Source organism: Hyla sarda, chromosome 8, assembly GCF_029499605.1.
Source record: "Hyla sarda isolate aHylSar1 chromosome 8, aHylSar1.hap1, whole genome shotgun sequence".
Taxonomy (NCBI): domain Eukaryota; kingdom Metazoa; phylum Chordata; class Amphibia; order Anura; family Hylidae; genus Hyla; species Hyla sarda.
Window position 1 is genome coordinate 164,912,916 of NC_079196.1, and position 21,143 is coordinate 164,934,058.

At 46.3% G+C, this 21,143-nt stretch overlaps 1 protein-coding gene and 1 pseudogene across 2 annotated transcripts in view; both read left to right on the forward strand.

Annotated features, from left to right (window-relative positions):
* The window catches only part of TMEM114 (transmembrane protein 114), a 69,395-nt gene extending 64,774 nt beyond the window's left edge, over positions 1-4,621 (forward strand). For both annotated transcript variants that reach the window (XM_056535812.1, XM_056535813.1), the window contains one exon: positions 2,315-4,621. In XM_056535812.1, the coding sequence (XP_056391787.1) occupies positions 2,315-2,544 (230 nt within the window). In that variant the 3' untranslated portion in view covers positions 2,545-4,621. The remainder of the gene's footprint in view (positions 1-2,314) is intronic.
* A 15,018-nt stretch (positions 4,622-19,639) lies between these two features.
* On the forward strand, positions 19,640-19,799 carry LOC130290100 (U2 spliceosomal RNA; annotated as a pseudogene).
* Positions 19,800-21,143: the final 1,344 nt, after the last annotated feature.

Sequence of the window (21,143 nt, forward strand, 5' to 3'; positions counted from 1 at the left end):
GGTGACAGTTTAAGTGACAGGGAGAGTTTAATTGCACACCCTAGGGGCCAGACCAGAAACTTCAGGAGAAGAAGCATGGTGGCGGCCCCTATTTTAGAGAATGAGAGGTCTGTTTGCTCCTCCCTGTGCAGGATATTAACTGCTGAATTACACATATCCATTAATTGCATATAAGAAAAGCCTCCTGGTAATAACCACTAGTGATGAGCGGCATAGGCCATATTCGAATTCGTGATATTTTGTGAAAATATGGACGAATATTTGTCATATATTCGCGAAATTCGCATACGCGCATATTCACGAATATTGAGCCCTCCCTTCATTAATGGTATAGGGAGCTATGACTAGTGCATTAACTCTGTGATTTTTTTGCACATAGAAACCAAGAAGCTTGTTGTGGTCTATGGGGATCTCATGACATGTAAAACAGTAAGATAAGCAGAACCATCTCGGCAGCACAGTGGAATGGGAGACCACCACTGGTTTGAGTCCCGGGGTGGGACACAGTGTTGTGCTTAACCTTTACTTTCCTGGAAAAGTTTCTGAGTTGCCCATAGCAACCAATCAGATTGCTTCCTTAATTTTTCAGAGGCCTTTTCAAAAATGAAAGAAGAGATCTGATTGGTTGCTATGTGCAACTCAGAAACTTTTCCTCTGGACAGGTTTTGATAAATCTCCCTCTATGGGGGAGATTCATCAAAACCAGTGTAGAGGATGAGTTGTGCAGTTGCCCATAGCAACCAATCAGATTGCTTCTTTCATTTTTGAAAAGTCCTCTGAAAAATGAAGGAAGCAATCTGATTGGTTGCTATAGGCAACTCAGCAGCTTTTCCAGGAAAGTAAAGTTTAACCACAACACTGTAATGCTCTGTCCCACCCCAGGACTCAAACCAGTAGTGATCTCCCATTCCACTGTGCTGCCAAGACAGTCCTGCTTAAATTACTGTTTTATATGCTGGGAGATCCCCATAGACCACAATAAGCCTATTGTTTTCAAAGGGCAAAAAATCACAGAGTTAATGCACTAGTCAATGTTCCCTATACCATTAAAGAAGGGAGGGCTCAATATTCACGAATATGCGCATATGCAATTAAATTTTCGCCTATGCACAAAAAAAACTAATATTCGTAATTACAAATATATAGTGCTATATTTGCAAGATTCGCGAATATGCAATATTCGCAATTAAAATTTGAATTGCGAATATTTGCGAGCAACACTAATAACCACAAGGTAAGATTTTGCAAGTAGTAAGTTTCCCATAGTAAGTAATAGTAAAGATTTCATAGCTTTACTAGTAATACGTTTCAGCATCCATGCTGTTGATTCTGCAGTTGGTTGCACATTTTTTGTCTGCACCTAAATGTCGATCTTGACTGTATTGTCAATATTTCCATTGAACTGTGTGCATTTTTCAAGCAGACACAGAAACAGCAAATTAAACTAATGTACAAATTCCATATAAATAAACCTTAATAAACCCTACATGCTAAATAGCAACAATTGGCAAGTATTAAAAAACAAACAAAAAATACAGTTTAACAGCAGCATTTTAGAAGCAGTTACTCACATGTGGTCAACACAACTGCAATGCAACTTGATCATGTGGCTTCACACAAAGGTAGCTTTAAAGGGGGAACTCGGTGGAAAACAAATTTTTTTAAATCAACTGGTACCAGAAAGTTAAACAAATTCAGGAGCCATATTAGGCTGAGTTCACATATGTTCGGCATACGGCATAGGTGAACTCAGCCCTAATCTAGACACAACTGATTCCACAACTGATGACAAGTTTTCATCAGTTGTCTTGCATGTGGCATCCATTATTTCTGCACAGCGGACAGGGGAACGGAGCAAGCTGCGTTCCCCTTTCCAGTGTCCTCTGTCGTGTCCAACCATCCGGCATTAAAATTGAGATGTTTGATGATTGTGATCTGTCCCATTCAAATTAATGGGATCCGAGGGAAACTATGCAGGATTCCTAATATATGTGAACCCAGCCTTATAGGTCTATGCTTAATGTACATTAGATTTTACAGATGCTCATGAAAAAATATGGTATGCTGCAATGCAAAATATGTTACAAAAGAATCTTCTAAATAATTAAAGATGGTGGTGTCTTAATGCTACCAAAGAGTCCTTAAAGTCTGTAAATTGAATGTACAGGTACCGTGTGTACCTCTAATATATCAGCTTTTCACTTATGCTATATACATTTATCACTGCCCAGTTAAATGATCGTATTGATTGTTTTTTTTTTTTTCTTTTGGTCAATTACTTGCAAAATAATGTGTTTTTTTCACTTTCCCACAGCACTGGTTACTCTTACTGGAATCAGCATCTACATTGCATATTCTGCTGCAGCTTTCAACTATGCACTGTTCTCCTTAGGCAGTGCAATTCTATCTGAAATTGATATACGATTTGGATGGTCCTTGGCTCTTGCTTGGATTTCCTTCATTACTGAAGTGCTCACTGGGATGGCCTTTCTTTTGGCTGCCAGAGTTACTGGTCTAAAACGAACTCGAGATCAGGTTATCTAGTGATTATCTCGAACCATAACAACAGCGGCCAAATCTTACCATTGTTATGACATGCTCTTGGTTGTGAGGAGCTAAGTGGACTTTTGAGATGTACTGGACATCATCGTTTTTTTTGTTTTTTTTTACCAAGAACACTACATTTTATTTGCCTCATAGTGAGAGATGATTCATTTTTGGAAATTATTCACTTCCTATGTTAACCAGTTACTGCCATACCTTCAGAGAACTCCAGTAGTTAAAATGCGATATCCGAAGATTAAAATGATCCCCTATCAACAGAATTAGGAAAACTAGCTGATCAGTGGTGGTCTGATGACAAGGACCCCCATTGATCATTAGAAGTGAGGGTATTTGTCCCCAGAAGGAATGGAGCACCAGTGCACACTGTCTATGGGACTTACAAACTTTGCTAAACGCTGGCTCAGCTATGTTCTGTAGTCCCATAAAAAGTGATTAGAGCATTGGACAAATATGTGTGCTGCCACTCCATTCATTGAGGAACAATTGATCTTCACACTTGTGATCGGTAAGGATTCCAGTGGTTGATGCCCTACTGATCATCCAGCTGTCCCCTATCACGTAGCTAGGGGATATAATTTTACACTTTGTATTCTAGCATCTCTGACAGCACATATGAATGGGTATGCCTTTTGATCATTAGTGTTGCTGCATCTGAAATGTGTCAATAGTGTAAGCACTGACTTTTCTACTCTATTTATGTAAAGTAATTAAATACACAATGGGTAGTTATATGAAGAAAATAATTGTACAGGTTTCCTGTGATAATTTAACATAATGAAACAAGCTTGATACTAATCTAAACCTGAGTAGAGAGTGCAAACAACCCTTGCTTTAACTTACTCTACTGAACCTAAGGACAGGAAGACTGGGTGTAGCACAGCAGAGGATCGATCTATAAGTCTTTGATTCAAAGACTTGAAGTTTGAAATGTTCAAGACTCTTTGCCTGATAATTCCAAGCAAGTGTTCTGTCTTCAAGGAGGACAACATTGGTTTCTAGGCAAATCATTTATATGAGCTATCAATAAAGTAATATGGCAACTGGCTTCTCCCAATACACAATAAATACACAGAATCGCCTTGGATTCTAATATTCTACCACCAATTTTAAGAAGGACATGAATAGACCTGGATAAATGTTAGTTCTGAAATAATTATTTTCATTGTGGTTTCAAGTTTATCTACTGTATGTAAATCATTTGAAATGTTTTACTTGATTTAGATGTTTTTATTGGTAGGCACTCGTAGTAGGAGTGGCTGTTTTTATTATGTTTCCAAATGTGCCCTCTGTATGGCAACAGTACATTTAATGGGACTATACTTCTAATTATCCATAAAAGGAGAACTAATGGGCAGCACTCACCACTCTTGATACAGGCACAAAGTGTTTCTTTATTTAAGGTGCAGTCATCAATATATCCTTGACATGGTGTTCTTGCCAGAACAGAATGAAGAAAGAACACTCAGAGTATTGGACTACTCACTCTGAGTCCAGTAGAGGAGTCATTTAACATACTTACCAATTCTAATTCTATTAATCTGAAGAGTCCCACTTCTGCCATGGATTGTTCTCAACAGAAGAAGCCCCTTTAGAAGGAGGATGCACAGAGAAGAGAGAAGTAAAATTAGTGTAATACAAAAAGAAACCTAATGCACAGAAATGAACACCTAAATCAGCCCCAAACAGTGCATAATGAGGACAATACTAGTATTACTATGACTGCCTTTTACTTTAACTCTGCCAATTTAAAAGCTCTCCTCAAAGTTAATAAAAAAAAAAGTTTTTTTTTACACATACTTGAAGGTGAAATCCCTGTTACTATAGACCCCTTGAGTTTTGTGTCTTTAAAGGGGCATTTCAGGATTTTTGGTTCTTTGAATGTAAGACAGGGGCAGCAAAGTTAGTCTAGTTACTGATATACTTCACTTACCTGTGTTTGGTATAGAATTTCTTTGTCTTTCTTTTCCCCGGAAGTTCCTTTGCTACAGCTTACAAAAGAAGTGTTGTCTCGACCTTTCTCAGCTTTCTGTACAGGCTGATTTGTCTGTTGTGTATGAAGCCAGCCTCCTATTGACATTATTGGCAAGCATGTGAGTGCATTTGTCAGTATGCAAATTCACAGATTGTGTGTCAGGTTATACTGTGCTGCAATGGGTGGGGCGACCATTGTGTGGGAGGGAAATATTTGGACAGTGACCAATCCCACCTTGATATGATAGCTCCCTTTGGGGAAGAAAATCAAGGTCTTATGCACCTTCAGCAGGAAGTACCATCACGGGGGTGGGGAGGACACAAAATAATCAGTCTCTCTCTGCCATTTTTTTTTAATTTGAATACAGTCCTTTAGCTGATGTAATTAAAAGAAAAGCTATTAATAAAAATGGTTTTCTGATAAAAAATTACCCTGACCTTCCTAGCCAGTTAGGGGCTAGGTCATTGGTTGCTTTAAGGAGATGTAGAAAGAGAGATATTATTGTTCAAAGCAAATTTACCCTGAAAAAAGAAGGGACAGACTGGTTAACAAAAATGGTCTATTTGGGAACCACAAATGTTGGACTTGTACTTGATATCTATTTTTGTTACAAAGCAAGAGTGTTGTGTCAGTGGGAGTAACTATCCCAGTACACAGGTATGGGAATCTGATATCATATCTCTTGGACTCCCATCACTAGCTCAAACAAATCGGTACGTAAAACACAGCAACTCTTATTTCTTCTACAGATAGACAGTTTCAATCTAAAGAATTGTATGAACTAGAATGGCAACTTATATTACACAGTTCTTGGTTGGAAATTGCTCTGTGTCATAGAAAAGGTATTTTCCCTTCATTTTAGGCATTGATAGCAGTCCCAGAGGTTAAAAGTTCCCACTTTCTGAGTTTGTCCTTGCCGATCACCCAACATATATTAGTGGCAGATCCTATTAGTATGACTGTGACAGAAATGTCGTGAAAACTGCTTAACTTAAAGGGGTTATACAGGAAAAACTTTTTTTTATATATCAACTGGCTCCAGAAAAGTTAAACAGGTTTGTAAATTACTTCTATTAAGTTGAGTTGTTTTTTTCTGTCTAAGTGCTCTCTGATGACACCTATCTCAGGAACTGTCCAGAGTAGAAGCAAATCCCCATAGCAAATCTCTTGTTCCTGAGACAAGCAGAGATGTGGGCAGAGAGCACTGTTGCTAGAGAGAAAAGAACAACTAAACTTCAGCAGCTGACAATTATTGGAAGGAATAAGAATATTTAATAGAAGTAATTTATAAATCTGTTCAACTTTCTGGAGCCAGTTGATCTAAAAAAAAAAAAGTTTTTTTTCCTGGAATACCCCTTGCATATTTAGTTACATGTAATACAATATTAGGAATGTGTTGTTAAAGGGGTTAGGGTGCATTCACACCATGTTTTGAAGATACGGGAACATGATCCGTTCCTGTATCCCAGCCGGACCGGCCTGTATCTCATTCATTTCAATGAGCCGACCGGAGTCACAAACAGTGACATTTTTGCCCTGTATCCAGTTTTCTTACCAGACCTAAAACCGTGTATACCTTGTATCTTACCAGGGCCAGATTAAGGCTGCCTGGAAGAAGGAGCACTTCAGTATGATGGGGCCCCCAAACTATCCCCCCAAGATAGTGCCCCCTCCCCTCCCACTGAGACTTGTACCCCTCCCAATGAGACTGTTGCCGGCTAGCAGGGGTGGACTCATAACTCATGGGGCCCCCCATCCACCCACAACCATATAGATGCCTTGCCCACATATAATAAATACATTTTTCAATTAATAAAGAAAATATAACAAATAACAAAATTTTGCAAAGTTTTTGGGGGTGTGAGTTAGTTTCTACGCAATATATTTTATGGTTAAAATTACACATTATCTTCATTCTGTAGGTCCATATGATTCCAACGATTCCCAATTAATATAGGTTTTGTTATATTTTACTACTTTTTGTGAGAAAATTAACTTGCATAACATTTTTCCATTCTATAACACTTTTATTTTTCCATATACAAGGCTAGATGAGGGACCATTTTTTGTGCCATGATCTGTAGTTTTTATGTACACAGTGACCCCGCCAGCAGAGTAGTGAGTACAGCTCTGGAGTGCTGACCAATTAGTTGCGGGTGTGGTCGTGCTTCAGCTGTGCTGTGTGTCTGCTGTGTCTCCTGAGCTCCAGGGATTTCCATCTGTTCCACCTGGGGCCTGCTTCCTCCTCCCCAGGGAGGGAGTGGGTTTCCAGGCATGAGTGAGGGAGGCGAGGCCCAGGCTTCTGCTCCTCGGAATAGGCCGCAGGGGAGCAGTAGAAGCCAGCAAGCGGCCGGAACATCGGAGGATTTGGGGGTGAGGCGTTCCACCAGGAGTCGCAGCAATGCTGCTCCAACTCCCCCCACAGAGGTGAGAAGCTCCAAGGCTGGATCCACCTCAGGAAAGCTGGGTGCTACCAGCGGAAAGCTGGGTTCATCAGGAAGAAGGCAGAGTGCTCACGGAGGTGAAGCCGACCTCAGTGAGGAAGGCTGGGGAGTGCTGAGGACCCGGGAGTCTATTTCCACCTATACCTCCCGGGTAAAAAGTCACCTCCGTGAGTATGAAGACGCCTGTAAGGCCATCAGGAGGCTCCGAGAGGAACTGCGCTGTGACCATGCCAGGGCTAAGGTAACTCCAAAAAAGAAAAAGACGGAGATCCAGGGGCAGATAAAGAGACTTATGGCTGAAATACAAGCTTTGGAGGAGAGGAGAGCAGAATTACTGGCGAAGAGTGGGCCATTTAAAGAAAAATTGGAAAATGGAGAAAGATTCAAGGTAATGGAGGAAAAGGAAAATAAAAGGTTGATGGGGCTGCAACCTGAGAGCCAGGTGGATGATGCGGAGGAGATGGAGGAAGAACAACAGCCAGATCCACCTGGTGGCCTGCGGCAACAGCAGCAGGCCCCGTACAGTGGGCCCCCTGCACAGCAACCAGCAGTATCACCTGCCGACTCAGGGGAGGACAGTGACAGCAGCTACCAGGGAGGGGCGCTAATGGCCCAGATCCGCATGCTGGAATCCCCAGTGTGTCCTCAGAACCTGGTGTTTGGAGATGAGCTCCCAAATGAGGCACCTGGGGGTAAGAAGAAGAAGACCAAGCCAAAGCAGCAAGAAGTGGTGAGTTACATCTACACCCCCCTCCCTGTAAACCCTGAGTCGGCCGCAGGGTCAGCTCATTGTGCAAGCCCCGTTACCCAGCCCAGCCCGTGTTCTGTGGTGGACTCGGTGCAAAGGTGCGGGGAGAGTACAGATACTAAAAGGGCGCAGAGCTCCATGCCTGTTTGCAGTAGCAGGGATGGAGCAGAGAAGGCATCGGCCGCAAGGCCGTACAATGAGGGCGGCCCAGCAGTGGGCAGAGAGGCAGACTCCGGTGCTGTAGTTCGGTCCCCTGTGGGAGAGGGGGGTGACTCAGTGCCGGAGGTAGTCGTGGTGGCTAAGGGAAAAATAGATTCTCCCAAAAGTAGAAAAAAACTTTTGTTTTGCATTGGCGCCGCTGATCCAGATCAGCGGCACCCAGGAGCTGGACATTCTAGTACGGATGAGGCGGAGGGTACCGGTAAAAACAGGGCTGGGGCCGCTAATAAACAGGCTAGGCAGGCTTCCCGGTCCTTGTATAAGGGACCGGTGACCTGTCCTGTGGTGATGGCTCCAGCCCTGGTACCCAGTGATGCTGACAGTACAAAATCTGCACCAGAACGCACCGGTCCAGCCAGTATGAATGTGGAGCTTAATGTTGGAGTGACTGAGGGTGTGAATGAGGGGAATAATTCATATGTTACTAAAAATCTTTCTTTGAATGGTGGTTTGGGCTGTAGCACGGGTGGAGGTATGGGGGGCACATCAGCTAAAATAGGGGTCAATGGTTTGGGTATGGATTATGTGGAGGAGGGTGGTGAAGGGGCACAGATTAGTGGTGGGAATGTAGGGCCTGGTCCAGTTGCACCCCCAGCGGTGGCAGCACCCGTCCGCAGCTACGCGAATGTCACCGCTGGGGGAAGGGGGGCAGCTTCCTCGTCCTCTGGCTCTGGGGAGAGCAGTTTGCAGCAGCGTCTCCTGGGGGCCTTAAGGAGAGGGGAGAGATCAATCAATGTAGAGGGTAGGGAGGTTGATCTATCCTTTTGGATAGAAAGACATGGTCTTTCAGCCTTCCGAGAGGAAAGATGGGGGGGATACTGTGTGGTCTCTTCCAACAGCCGGGCCAGGTGGTCTCCGAAGGAATGTGGTCCGGCTGAGGTGGAGAGGCAGTGATACATGTCCTCCAAGAGCTAAAGTTGTTGAGCTTCTGCTGAAGTTGGGCTTTAAGGCAGCTGACATCTATGCCTTAATACATCCTTATGGTACCCCTGAGTTCGATATCAGCTTTGTTCGGCCAGAGGGGCTTGAGCTCTTCTGGTCGAATTATGAGTTGGTAAAGAATGAGCCCGGCTGGCGAGACTTTGCCATTCAGGCAGTGTCTCGCCAAAATAATGTCAAGAAGGTGACCGTTTTAACCCGTAACGAATCGCTTTCTTGTATTGACATAATGACGTGGCTAGGTCGGTATGGTGAGGTGGTGGAGGTCCCAAAAAAGAACAGGGATGAATATGGCATCTGGTCAGGGGCCTGGATGTTTATGGTCAAGCTTAGGCGTTCAGGAAACACCGTTACCCATATACCATCTGCGACCTTCCTCGGAAGGGATCGTATCCAGATCTTCTACCAGGGTCAGCCGAAGCTCTGTCACATCTGTCACATGACCCCACACATTTTAGTGCCAATTGCACTGTGCAGAAGTGCACTCTGTGTGGGGAAATAGGCCATCTCGCTACATCTTGTGCAGAGATTAGGTGTCACCTGTGTGGTGACTTAGGTCACCCATTCAGTCGCTGCCCTCGTTCCTTTGTCAACGCGGTTGTTGCCCCGGTGGGAGTAAGCCGTGAGGTGGATTCTGCTGGGGGGATGGCTGTCGGGGATGAAGGGGTGCAGCGGCCAGGGAAGAAAAGTAAGCAGAAGACGCCTGCCCAACTGAGGCGTCTCGAGAAGCGTCAAAGGGACAGGGAGATTCAGGACTCACAGGAGCATCAACCAACTGGGGTGACTCCTGATCCTGTCCCTGCGGCCAGTCTTACTGCTGAGGCCCTGGGGGATAGTGAACTGGATGAGGAGATTGGGAAGATCCACAAAGAGGGGGATGCCATCTCCTCACTGTCCTCCCATGGTGGGAGCGCGGATGAGGACAGTGGGGGATGGGCAGAAACAAAGCGGGGTACTCGGAAGAATAAGAAAAGGAGAGATGTAAGATCTTCTCCCACCCGCCAGATGCCAAAGGAAGGTACAACTGACCCCCCTCTGATTGGTCTCTCCAACCGGTTCCGAGCCCTCCGCGACATTTCCTCTTCGGAGGAGGGGGGGGCTGGGGGTGAGGTTCCGGATGTTGCGGTGGGGCTCACAGGAGACGCTGAGTCCTCTCTCCCTGGGGAATCTATGTCTTCAGGGGGGGAGACTGGCCCAGAGTCAGGGGACGAGGAAAATGTATATAAAGGGAAAATGGACACATCTATTTCACTTAAAAGGGGTAAACCATCATCTGATGAGGAGGGTGGTGGGGTGGATGGGAAGGATGGTGGGAAAAAGAAAGCTGTCTAACTCAGTCACCCTTGATGGCGGCACCCTCTCCGTTGACTCTGGCATCTATTAATGTTGCCAGCATAAAGTCAGATACGGCTCGATTTGCGGCCTATGATTTTTTTGCCCATATTAATACTGATATTTTATTTTTGCAAGAGACCAGGCTTACAGATATGTCATCTATCTACAGGGCTAAAAGAGAGTGGAGGAATGGGCCCTCCTACTGGTCTCTTGGGGCCGAGCCGTATAGCGGAGTGGCAGTCCTTTTTACCGCAGCGGTAGAATGCCGACGGGTTATCGAGTTAGAAATGGGGAGGTGCCTGATCTTTGATGTCCTCATGAAGGGACAAGAACTTCGCCTTATTAACATCTACGGCCCACAGTCTAAGTGGGACCGGAAGTGTCTCTTTATGAGGATCAAGCCCTATCTTTTTACAAGTCGGCAGGTGGTCTTTGGAGGGGATTTTAATGCTGTCACGAGGCCCCAAGACAGGGGAGGTGCCAGAGACAAGCTGACTTATGATAGCGTCGCCCTTAATAGCATAGCGAGTGAGGCTCGCCTGGTGGATGTCCACATCCGGCACACCCCAGGCCACACGGGATTCACCTATCATAGGGGTAGTTGTAGGTCTAGGATAGATAGGTTTTTTTTTTAAAGGAGGAGGCCGTCTCTTCAGCAGTGTCTGTTGTTGAGGTGGAGTTCTCCGATCACTGTTTAATTTTGTTTTCTCTGAATGTCACAGAGACCCCCCGGATGGGCAGAGGCTATTGGAAGCTGAATTCGTCTCTCTTGGAAGAAGCGGAGATAAGACAGTCCTTTGAGGATTTTCTTCAGAGCCAGGTACCATTGCTGGGCCTTTGTAGCAGTAAGTCAGAGTGGTGGGAGATCTTCAAGGAAAGGGTTGCGAGATTCTTCTGCCAGCTCTCGGGCCTCAGAAGCCTAAACAGGTACCGTTTGTACCAGGGCCTGAGGAAGAAACTTGAGAACCTTGTCTCGACTGGAGGTAGTCGTGACGATATCTCCAGAGTGAAATCCTTGTTGATGAAGTGCCAGTATGACAGACACGCATCTTTGGTTTTTGAGAGGGATTACGGGAAGTACCGCTCGCCTGACCCTTACAGAAACTGCAAGATGTCAGTGAATAGTAAAATAGTCTCAGTACTGATTGATAGTACGGGATCCTTGAAAAGGTCCAGATCAGGGATCCTGGAGGTCGTCAGATCCTTCTACTCGCACCTCTTGGGAAGGAAGGATCTGGATCGAGATAAGGTATCAGCTTTCTTGGCTGAAACCGTCCCTGAACCAGGAGTAGACTCCTCTCTTGACGTTTTGACAGAGATGATCCGGGAAGAGGAAGTCAGGATGGCTATTGATGGGCTTGCCCTCAAGAAGTCACCCGGTCCGGATGGCTTAACATCTGAGTTCTATAAGACCTTTAAGGACACTTTGGTTCCCCTCTTGACTGGGGTTTTTAATGAGTGTCTATCCTCGGGCACTCTGCCAAAGTCAATGAGGGGGTCAGCGCTGATCGTCCTGTCAAAGGGTAAAGTCCCGTCCCACATTGAGAATTGGCGTCCCATAGCACTTCTCAATGTGGACCGAAAGATTCTGGCAAAAGTGCTGTTTAACCGGCTGGTGGAGTTTGCACCCCGGCTCCTTTCGGGGGCTCAGCATTGCTCTGTTCCGGGCCGCAGTACATTTAGTGCTGTGCTCAGTGTCCGAGAGGCTGTGGAGCAGGGTAGGGCTGGCCACTGGAAGGGGTACTTGCTGTCCTTGGATCAGGCAAAAGCATTTGATCGGGTTAACCATGAATACCTCTGGTCTGTTCTTCTGAGATATGGCCTGCCGGGGGGGTTTGTTGATTGGCTTAAGACCTTGTACGCAGGGGCAGAGAGTTTCCTGCTTGTGAATGGTTGGATTGGCCGCTCTTTTGAGGTTGGGTCTGGCGTCCGTCAGGGTTGTCCTTTGAGCCCGTTGCTGTACGTGTTTGCAATTGATCCTTTCCTTAGGAGGATTGATTGTGGACCGTTGGCGGGGGTGAGAATGGACCTGGCGGTGCCGGATTTGGCTCTGAGGGCGGTAGCGTATGCTGATGATGCCACCGTGTTTGTCTCCTCACAAGAGGAAGGCCAATGGGTGATGTCAGAGGTGGACCGCTACTCGGAGGCATCCGGGTCCAAGATCAACCGGGATAAGTGCGAGAGTCTCTGGCTGGGAGGGGGAGATCCTGGTTTTGACCGGACGCCCTTCCAGAGCCCCAGGAATCTGCAAAAGTTCTCGGCATCGAATTTGGCCAAGGGGATTACCCCAAACAAAACTGGGACAGCAGGCTTAAGATCGCCGCTCAGAAGGTGGATCAGTGGAAGGGTTGGTCTTTGACCCTCCGGGAAAGGGTTAACCTGATCAAAACATTCCTGCTCCCTTTACTGATATACCTGGGCAGTGTATGCATGTTGCCAGAACCTCTTTGGACCCGGGTCTACAGTGTGTTCTTCCAGATGTTATGGGGGAACAGACTGAACCTAGTGAAGAGGGAGGTTACTTACCGTACGAGGAGGGTTGTGTATGGTCAACCCTGTGGTGTTCCTAGTGAATACCTTTCTTAAGACCAATATAGCAAACCTCTGGTCAGAGAGGGCTCCTCCGTGGGTATCCTCCTGTAGGGGATGGTTTTGGCCTTTCTTCCAGGAATGGGAGACAGGAGGGCAAGTGAAGGATCTTCGCACACCACACGGGCATCTCCCAGCTTACGCTACCCGGTTCTGAAGGTTATTCGTCGGTGGGGTCTGGGGATGGGGGAGATTAGGACTCTGTCGAGGAAATTCCTTGACAAGAGGGTCCTGTCTTCTCATTTCCAGGGGCCATTGGCGCTCAAGGACTGCCCAAGTCGGGATCTGGAGGTGGGTTTAGAGCTTTTGAATTCTATCAGGATCCCCTTGAAGTTTTGGGACTTGACTTGGCGCTGCTTTCACGGGAAACTGTGTGTGAGGGACAATCTGAAGTGCAGGAGCTCTGATGACCGGGGATGTCCCCGCGAAGAGTGTGGAGGCATGCTGGAAAGCATGGAGCATTTTCTGCTTCATTGTCCCTTTAACACAGAGGTTTACACCAGGGTGGGCGCTTCCATTGGTTGGCCTCGGCTGGCCAGTCTCTCCTATGCGGAATGGGCCTATGGGGCATTCAGAAACCTTGGAGGCTGGGACCGGTGCACCTTATTCCTAGTCAGCTCAGTGGTTAGGTACTACACGTGGAACGCACGGTGTTTAGTGTCGACGCAGCGTAAAATCCTCCCTGTGGATGTGGTGGTTAGGAACATTCTCGGTGACCTGGTGAAGGTGCGTTCTCTGGAGTACGAGAGGCTGGGTGCTGGCAGGGCCTCTCGTCTATGGAGGGGCTCTGCCTTTAAAGTGCCTTAGCCTGTTGTCTCCCCCTGGTGGTGGGCTGATGCTGGCACATTAGTCTTTTTGTTTTGAGCAGTTGGTTTATGGTAATATAGGGCTTGCAGGCGCTGAACTTGAGCTTTAGGGGTTTGTTGTTTGGCTTATAGTGTCATATGTATTTGTTATTGTATTTATTGTTGTAGTCTATTTGTATACTTATGTATTGTATATATTGCTAGTCTGTGTATATTTTATGTAATGTCTATATTGTATATATTGTGTGATGCCACCTGGGGTTTGGGTTTAGTTTAGGTTGGGTGGTGGGTTAAAAAGGGGGGAGGGGGTTTGTATGGGACTTTTATATATACAGAAAATCCTGGACTGGTTCATGGACGTCTGGTAACATGTACTGGGGGCATGGGATGCGGGACCAGCTCAGGGCCAAAAAAAAAAAAAAATATATAAAAAAAAAAAAAAAGTGGTGTTATTTTGTTTGTGTTGGTTTTTATTATTTTGTATATATTATTATTGTTGTTGTTGTTATTCTTTTTGGTATATTACTGGTATTGGGTTTTTGGTATTGCAACTGGGCCAGGAAATTCACATTTAGTATTAGTGTATATTAGTGTATATAGTTTATTATAATGGTATGGGTATTATAGGAATATGTATTTTGTAAATATTGTATATATTTGTTTGTGTGCAGGAATGAGTGTGGGGTGGACCGGTGTTGTATTTTATGCTATGGTGTTTGGTTTTATGATTCGCTATATTGATATGTTCTGTCGGATATGGTATGTTTATGTTTTGTAATTTTTTATTGTTATGTTTGAAATTTTAATAAAAAATAAAAGATAAAAGATCTACAGGATATAACTCAGGATAACTCAGTACATTTCAAATCAAAGTTCAGTGTTTTATTCACACTTGGCAGACAGAAAACAGTCTTTAAATGCAGAACCAAGTAAAACGTAACAGAGTCCACACCTGAATCCATGCCATGCGGCATCAAGCAAGCCTTTTCCAGGAAAATCAACAAAGGAAGCTTTTGACTTCATATCCCGTCCTATTATATTGTTGTCATATCCCAACCCCATATCCCATCTTCCTATCTCGACCTCCTATCCCGTCCTCCTAACCTGTCTTCCTATCCCGACCTCCTATCCCGTCCTCCTATCTCGTCCTCCTATCCCGACCTCCTATCCCATCCTTCTGTACTGTCCTCATATCCCATCCTCATATCCCGTCCTCCTATCCTGTCCTCCTATCTCGACCTCCTATCCCGACCTCCTATCCCGACCTCCTATCCCATCCTCATATCCCGTCCTCCTATCTCAACCTCCTATCTCGACCTCCTATCTTGACCTCCTATCCCGACCTCCAATCCCGACCTCCTATCCCAACCTCTTATCCCGTCCTCCTATCTCAACCTCCTATCCCGTCCTCTTATCCCGTCCTCCCCTCCCGTCCTCCTATCTCGACCTCTTATCCCGTCCTCCTATCTCAACCTCCTATCCCGTCCTCTTATCCCGTCCTCCCATCCCGTCCTCCTATCTCGACCTCCTATCCCGACCTCCTATCCCAACCTCCTATCCCGTCCTCCTATCCCAACCTCCTGTCATGTCCTCTTATCCCATCCTCCTATCTCAACCTCCTATCTCGACCTCCTATCCCAACCTCCTATCCCGACCTCCTATCCCGTCCTTCTATCCTGTCCTCATATCCCGTCCCCCTATCCCGTCCTCCTATCCCGTCCTCCTATCCAGTCCTCCTATCTCGACTTCCTATCCCAACCTCCTATCCTGTCCTCCTATCCGTCCTCATATCCCCTCCTCCTATCTTGACCCCCTATCTCGACCTCCTATCCTGACCTCCTATCCCGGCCTCCTATCCCGTCCACCTATCTCGACCTCATATCCTGTCCTTCTCCCGTCCTCCTATCTTTCCTCCTATCTTTCCCATCCTCATGTCTCAACCTCCTATCTCGACCTCCTATCTCGACCTCCTATCTCGACCTCATATCCTGTCCTTCTATCCCGTCCTCCTATCCCGTCCTCATATCTCGACCTCGTATCTCGACCTCCTATCCTGATCTCTTATCTTGACCCCCTTTTCCAACCTCCTATCCTGTCCTCCTATCCGGTCCTACTATCTCGACCTTCTATCTTGACCTCATACCCCGTTGTCATATCTCATCCTCCCAGTGTACAGATCCCTTCTTCAAGCAAGCCTTTTTTAGGAAAATCACAAAGGAAGCTTTTGACTTCATTTCCCGTCCTCATATATTGTTGTCATATACCAACCCAATATCCCGTCCTTATATCCCGACCTCAAATCCCGACCTCCTGTCCCGTCGTCCTATCCTGTCCTCCTATCCCGATCTCCTATCCCGTCCTCCTATCCCATCCTCATATCCCGTCCCCATATCCTGTGGTCATATCCCGTCCTCCTATCCTGTCCTCCTATCTCGACCTCCTATCCATACCTCCTATTCCGACCTCCTATCTAGTCCTCCTATCACGACCTCCCATCCCGACCTCCTATCCCGTCCTTCTGTACCGTCCTCATATCCCATCCTCATATCCCGTCATCCTATCCTGTCCTCCTATCTTGACCTTCTATTCTGACCTCCTATCCTGACCTCCTTTCCCATCCTCATATCCTGTCCTCCTATCTCGACCTCCTATGTCGACCTCCTATCTCAACCTCCTATCCCAACCTCCTATCCCGACTTCCTATCCCGTCCTCCTATCTCGACCTCCTATCCCAACCTCTTATCCCGACCTCCTATCCCGACCTCCTATCCCGTCCTCATATCCCGTCCTCCTATCCCGACCTCCTATCCTGAACTCCTATCCTGTCCTCCTATTGCGACCTCCTATCCTGTCCTCTTATCCCGTCCTCCTATCTCAACCTCCTATCTCGACCTCCTATCCTGACCTCCTATCTCTACCTCATATCCCGTCTTCCTATCCAGTCCTCCTATCCAGTCCTCCTATCCCGTTCTTCTATCCCATCCTCCTATCCCGTCCTCCAATCCCGTCCTCCTTTCCCGTCCTCATATGTCGACCTCCTATGTCGACCTCCTATCCCGACCTCCTATCCCAACCTATTTCGACCTCCTATCCTGACCTCCTATCTCGACCTCCTAACCCAACCTCCCATCCCGTCCTCCTATCTCGACATTCTATCTCGACCTCATATCCCGTCCTCATATCTCATCCTCCAAGTGTACAGATCCCTTCTTGTCCTCAGTGTACAGAGCCTTTCTTGTCCTCAGTGTACGGATCCCTTCTTGTCCTCAGTGCACAGAGCCCTGCTTGTCCTCATTGCACAGAGCCCTGCTTGTCCTCACTGCACACAGTCCTGCTTGTCCTTAGTGTACAGAGCCCTGCTTGTCCTCACTGCACACAGACCTGCTTGTCCTCACTGCACACAGTCCTGCTTGTCCTCAGTGTAAAGAACCCTGCATGGAACATGGAGATCTGCTTGTCATGTCCTTACTTCCTGTATTTTGTCCCTGCACAGGGACACAGGCAATAGCTGTAGAGACAAGGCATGAATGACAAACTATTCTGAAACTTTTCCCAGAAAGATATATAACAAAAACGTGAAGCAAAGATAGATTAATTCACATAATTCCAAGTTATATTACTATGTCATCCAGCAACAAAAATGAATAAAAAATGGGGGGACTAATTGTCCAGGATGTGCAAATGGATAAAACGTAGCTTTTAATATTCTCATTTAAAATGAAAACAATGTGAATTATTAATGGTCAAAATGTAACATACTTGGTGCCTGTAGGTTCTGCAGGGCCCAGCCAACCCAAAGGCACCACCCACCTGGGGTACAATACAGAGATACACCACAACAGGCGGGAATAAATGAATCAAAAATGCCAATGCGTTTCTGCCAGGTTGTATCAACTGGCGTCCTCAGGGCATATAAAGACTTAGCAATAGTTCTGACCGCTAAATGTTAAAAGGTTAATGGGGCTAAATATAAGCCAGTAACAATATATGTCAAGTCAAGTCATACATAGATTGTACAATGTGGCAAAATTCAATAGACCTATGTTGGGACCATAGAACCTGTAGGGAAGAAGCTCTTTCCCTATATAACAATGCCTGTGGAAGAAAGAACACAGCTCCTGTGAAAGAAGAACTGTCCCTATATGCAGTCTATGGTCCAGTCTGGTCTTCCCCCTGTAAAAAGAGAAATCACAATTTTACTGGCAAAACCTGAAAAGGAATTTGAACTAGAACTGTGTATTAACAGATCTAGCAATACTCAGGATTAAGAGTTTACCGGCGTGCGTGGGATGCTCTGCCCGCTTTCAGCGGGACGCCTTTGTTAGCATCTCTCACCTAATGCGGTGAGGCAGCGTCTGATGTCACGTACGCCCGCGATGTCCTTATACAGCGCGAGGTGCCGTGCCCCTCATGGCGCGTATTGAGAGGTGCGGCATGGCTCCACCCCTACGCGCTGTCACAACAAACAACACGTGGGTGGTACGGACGTAAGTAAAGAAGATTACAGCTGTATAGCAGGTTAATTCAGCTCTCATATTATCCAAATAGTCACTGAAGGTAGATGCAAAAGAGTATGTATAGTGTAGATCGCCTATTTGGAAATCACACAGGACTGAAACGTACTACAATAATAGTCACAGTTGTGAACAAGTAATAAGGCTGAATGGTGTATTTCAGCCAGAAATATAGAGGTATGCTCTCCATATGGATTGTCATTGAAATATATGCAATGGTGATGCAATAGAGTATATAACAGGACATAGATCACATGGGGACCAGGACTCCTCGTGCCAGTTTTTAACAGGGACCATGACAGATAGCAATTAATCAATAAAATTATTTATAAATTTAATAAATTTTAGAGGGGGCGACAAGGCGCATATAAGGAGGTCCCTAGGTAGATGGTGGGGGGATTATATCGGGGCCCTAGGGGCCTATTACACCCTAAACTTGTCAACCCTATCAAGGGCGGTCCCGCTCAGGAACCTCCTGTTATAATCTATTGAGTCCTAACTAAGGGGGTGGCTAACTCCTATTCAGCCAAACTATGGCTACTGTGAAAGGACAGACCAAAGCAATCACCGGCTGGTGTTTTACAAAAATACAGAGTTTTTAGGCATATTGTAGCGCATTTTTCTGCCTTCATCAGTGCATACCCCATACGTACATCTAAGTAGTGTACTATTTTGTACCTGTTAATCTGTCAAAGGCCTACATACTGTGAAAGGACAGCCAAAAGTAATCACCGGCTGGTGTTTAAAAAAATATTACAGAGTTTTTAGGGGCATTTTATCACATTTTTCTGCCCTCATAAGTGCATACCACATACATACATCTAAGTAGTGTATTATTTTGTACCTGTTAATCTGTCAAGGGCCTACATACTGTGAAAGGCCAGACAAAAGTAATCTCCTGCTGGTGTTTTACAAAAATACAGAGTTTTTAGGCGTATTGTAGCGCGTTTTTCTGCCCTCATCAGTGCATACCGCATATGTACATCTAAGTAGTGTACTATTTTTTTACCTGTTAATCTGTCAAGGGCCTACATACTGTGAAAGTCCAGGCAAAAGTACTCACCGGCTAGTGTGCTCAGATACTTTTTTAAGTGTACTATAGAGCATTTTTCTGCCCTCATCAGTGCATACCTCATACCTTCATCTAAGTAGTGTACTATTTTGTTCCTGGTAATCTGTCAAGGGCGTACATATTGCGAATGGCCAGCCAAGAGTGCACACCTTCTGCTGGTCTAGACAAATACTGGATTAATGCGTAGTGAAGCGTATTGTACTCCCCTCATATATGCACCGAGTATGTCAGGGAGAGAAGTGCCAGGACGTGCACAGATGAGTGTCAGAGGCCTAAATCTTTCAGGCAGAGCTCACAGTAGACTAGGGACAAGTGGCAACAGTAGTTGCAGCGAGAGGCCTGAGCTCCCATTATCAGCTAGCGGTCGTGTCTCGACCAGGAACCCATCTGCCGTCGTCGATTGGTTAACACGGTCAACCACTTCATCGCAAGTGACATCGCTTCTCGGCCCTTTGGCTAAGATCAACTGTAGTATCTGTTCTTATCAGTTTTATGCCGGTGGAGAGTCACACCGGTGTGGGGCTGGTTGGGATGGGTGCTGTATGGAGGGGGCAGGTGTACCGGGGCATTCCGGGGCTGGTGCCACAACACCACCTCAACGGCTGCTCTGATGTGACCTGTTTCCTACGGGTCTCGCCATGAGGTTGGGGGGTGTAGAGCTGAGGTACTTTTGTGCCTCGGGGAGTGGTGACCCTGAGGTGCCAAAACTCACTGGGTGTGATAGCTCACTGAGTGAAGGCACTGCACCATACACTCTTCACCTTTTGGCACGCACCCTTGGTATCCCGGCCTCCTGGCTAGGAACAGGGACATTTTTATAGATCTGGCCGGATGACTGGGCAGTATATCTGCACTCATTCACTTATTTATTATTTTTGTATGTCACTGTGCCACTTTACGTTTTTTTCTCTGTACACAGGATTTGTCAGTATGCGGTAGCCATTCTGAGTGTCCCTCCTAGCGGTCTAGGGGAGGTGTGTGTGGCCATCAGGTTCCTCACCTCCCTGCAACCCCTGGGCATCTTGGCTTCGGTCGAGATGCCATCAGTATACAGCTCCATGGCTAATACCCTGGTTAATGCCTAGGTTGAAGCCAAGTGGCATTTGTGGCCCCCTAGTAGCTTCAGTGAAAAGGGGCATCAAACCTAGATCCTTGCAGTGGCTTTTGGCCTGGAGGTGAAGGGTAGGTTTGTTGGGGGCCTCTCTCCTGTTGAAGAAGAGCTTAGCGATAGACCGCATCCTTTGTGCTCGTTTTTTTTTGTGTGACACATTTGCACTTTGGGTGATAGAGAGCACTTGCCTCGGCTCTTAAAAAGAAAAAAAGGTGACATCTGACACCCCCAGTCAACAGTCGGTGGGTTCCTAAGACACAACCCTCATTTGGCATGGCCCAGGAGCTGTCCCTGTCCTCCCATTGCCTCTGTCCTAACCTGTTCCCTCTCCTACAGAATCATCTTATGCTGTTGGTTCAGTTCCACTATTCAGTGAGATCGATCTAATAGAGGACAGTCAGCAGCTACTGCCCAGCCAAGAAGTGGAGGAGACATCCGACGCCTCCTCTGCTAGGCGTGCAAGTAGTGATGAGGAGAGTGACGTGGGAGGTGGTGTTGCCAGGGTTCAGGGTCCAGAAGCAGACACTGTTGAGAAACCTGAGTAGGACATCAGTAACGTGCAGACACTTGTTGATAATGATGAAGCCGATCGCAATTGGGAGCCGGGTGCAGAAGGGGCTTCATCATCATCAGGAGAAGAGAGTTGCAGGTTGCCCGTGAGGCAGCAGCTGAGCCAGCAAGGCGGTAGCATGGTTGTCAGTCAGCATGGTGGTAGAAGTGGAAATTCTGGAGCCAAACGTGCCGGGGGGAGACCACCTGCTTCGCGGCAGCCTACCTTCCAGGGAGGTAGTGGAACAGGGGTTCCTGGAGACGGAGGCAGTAGCAGTTA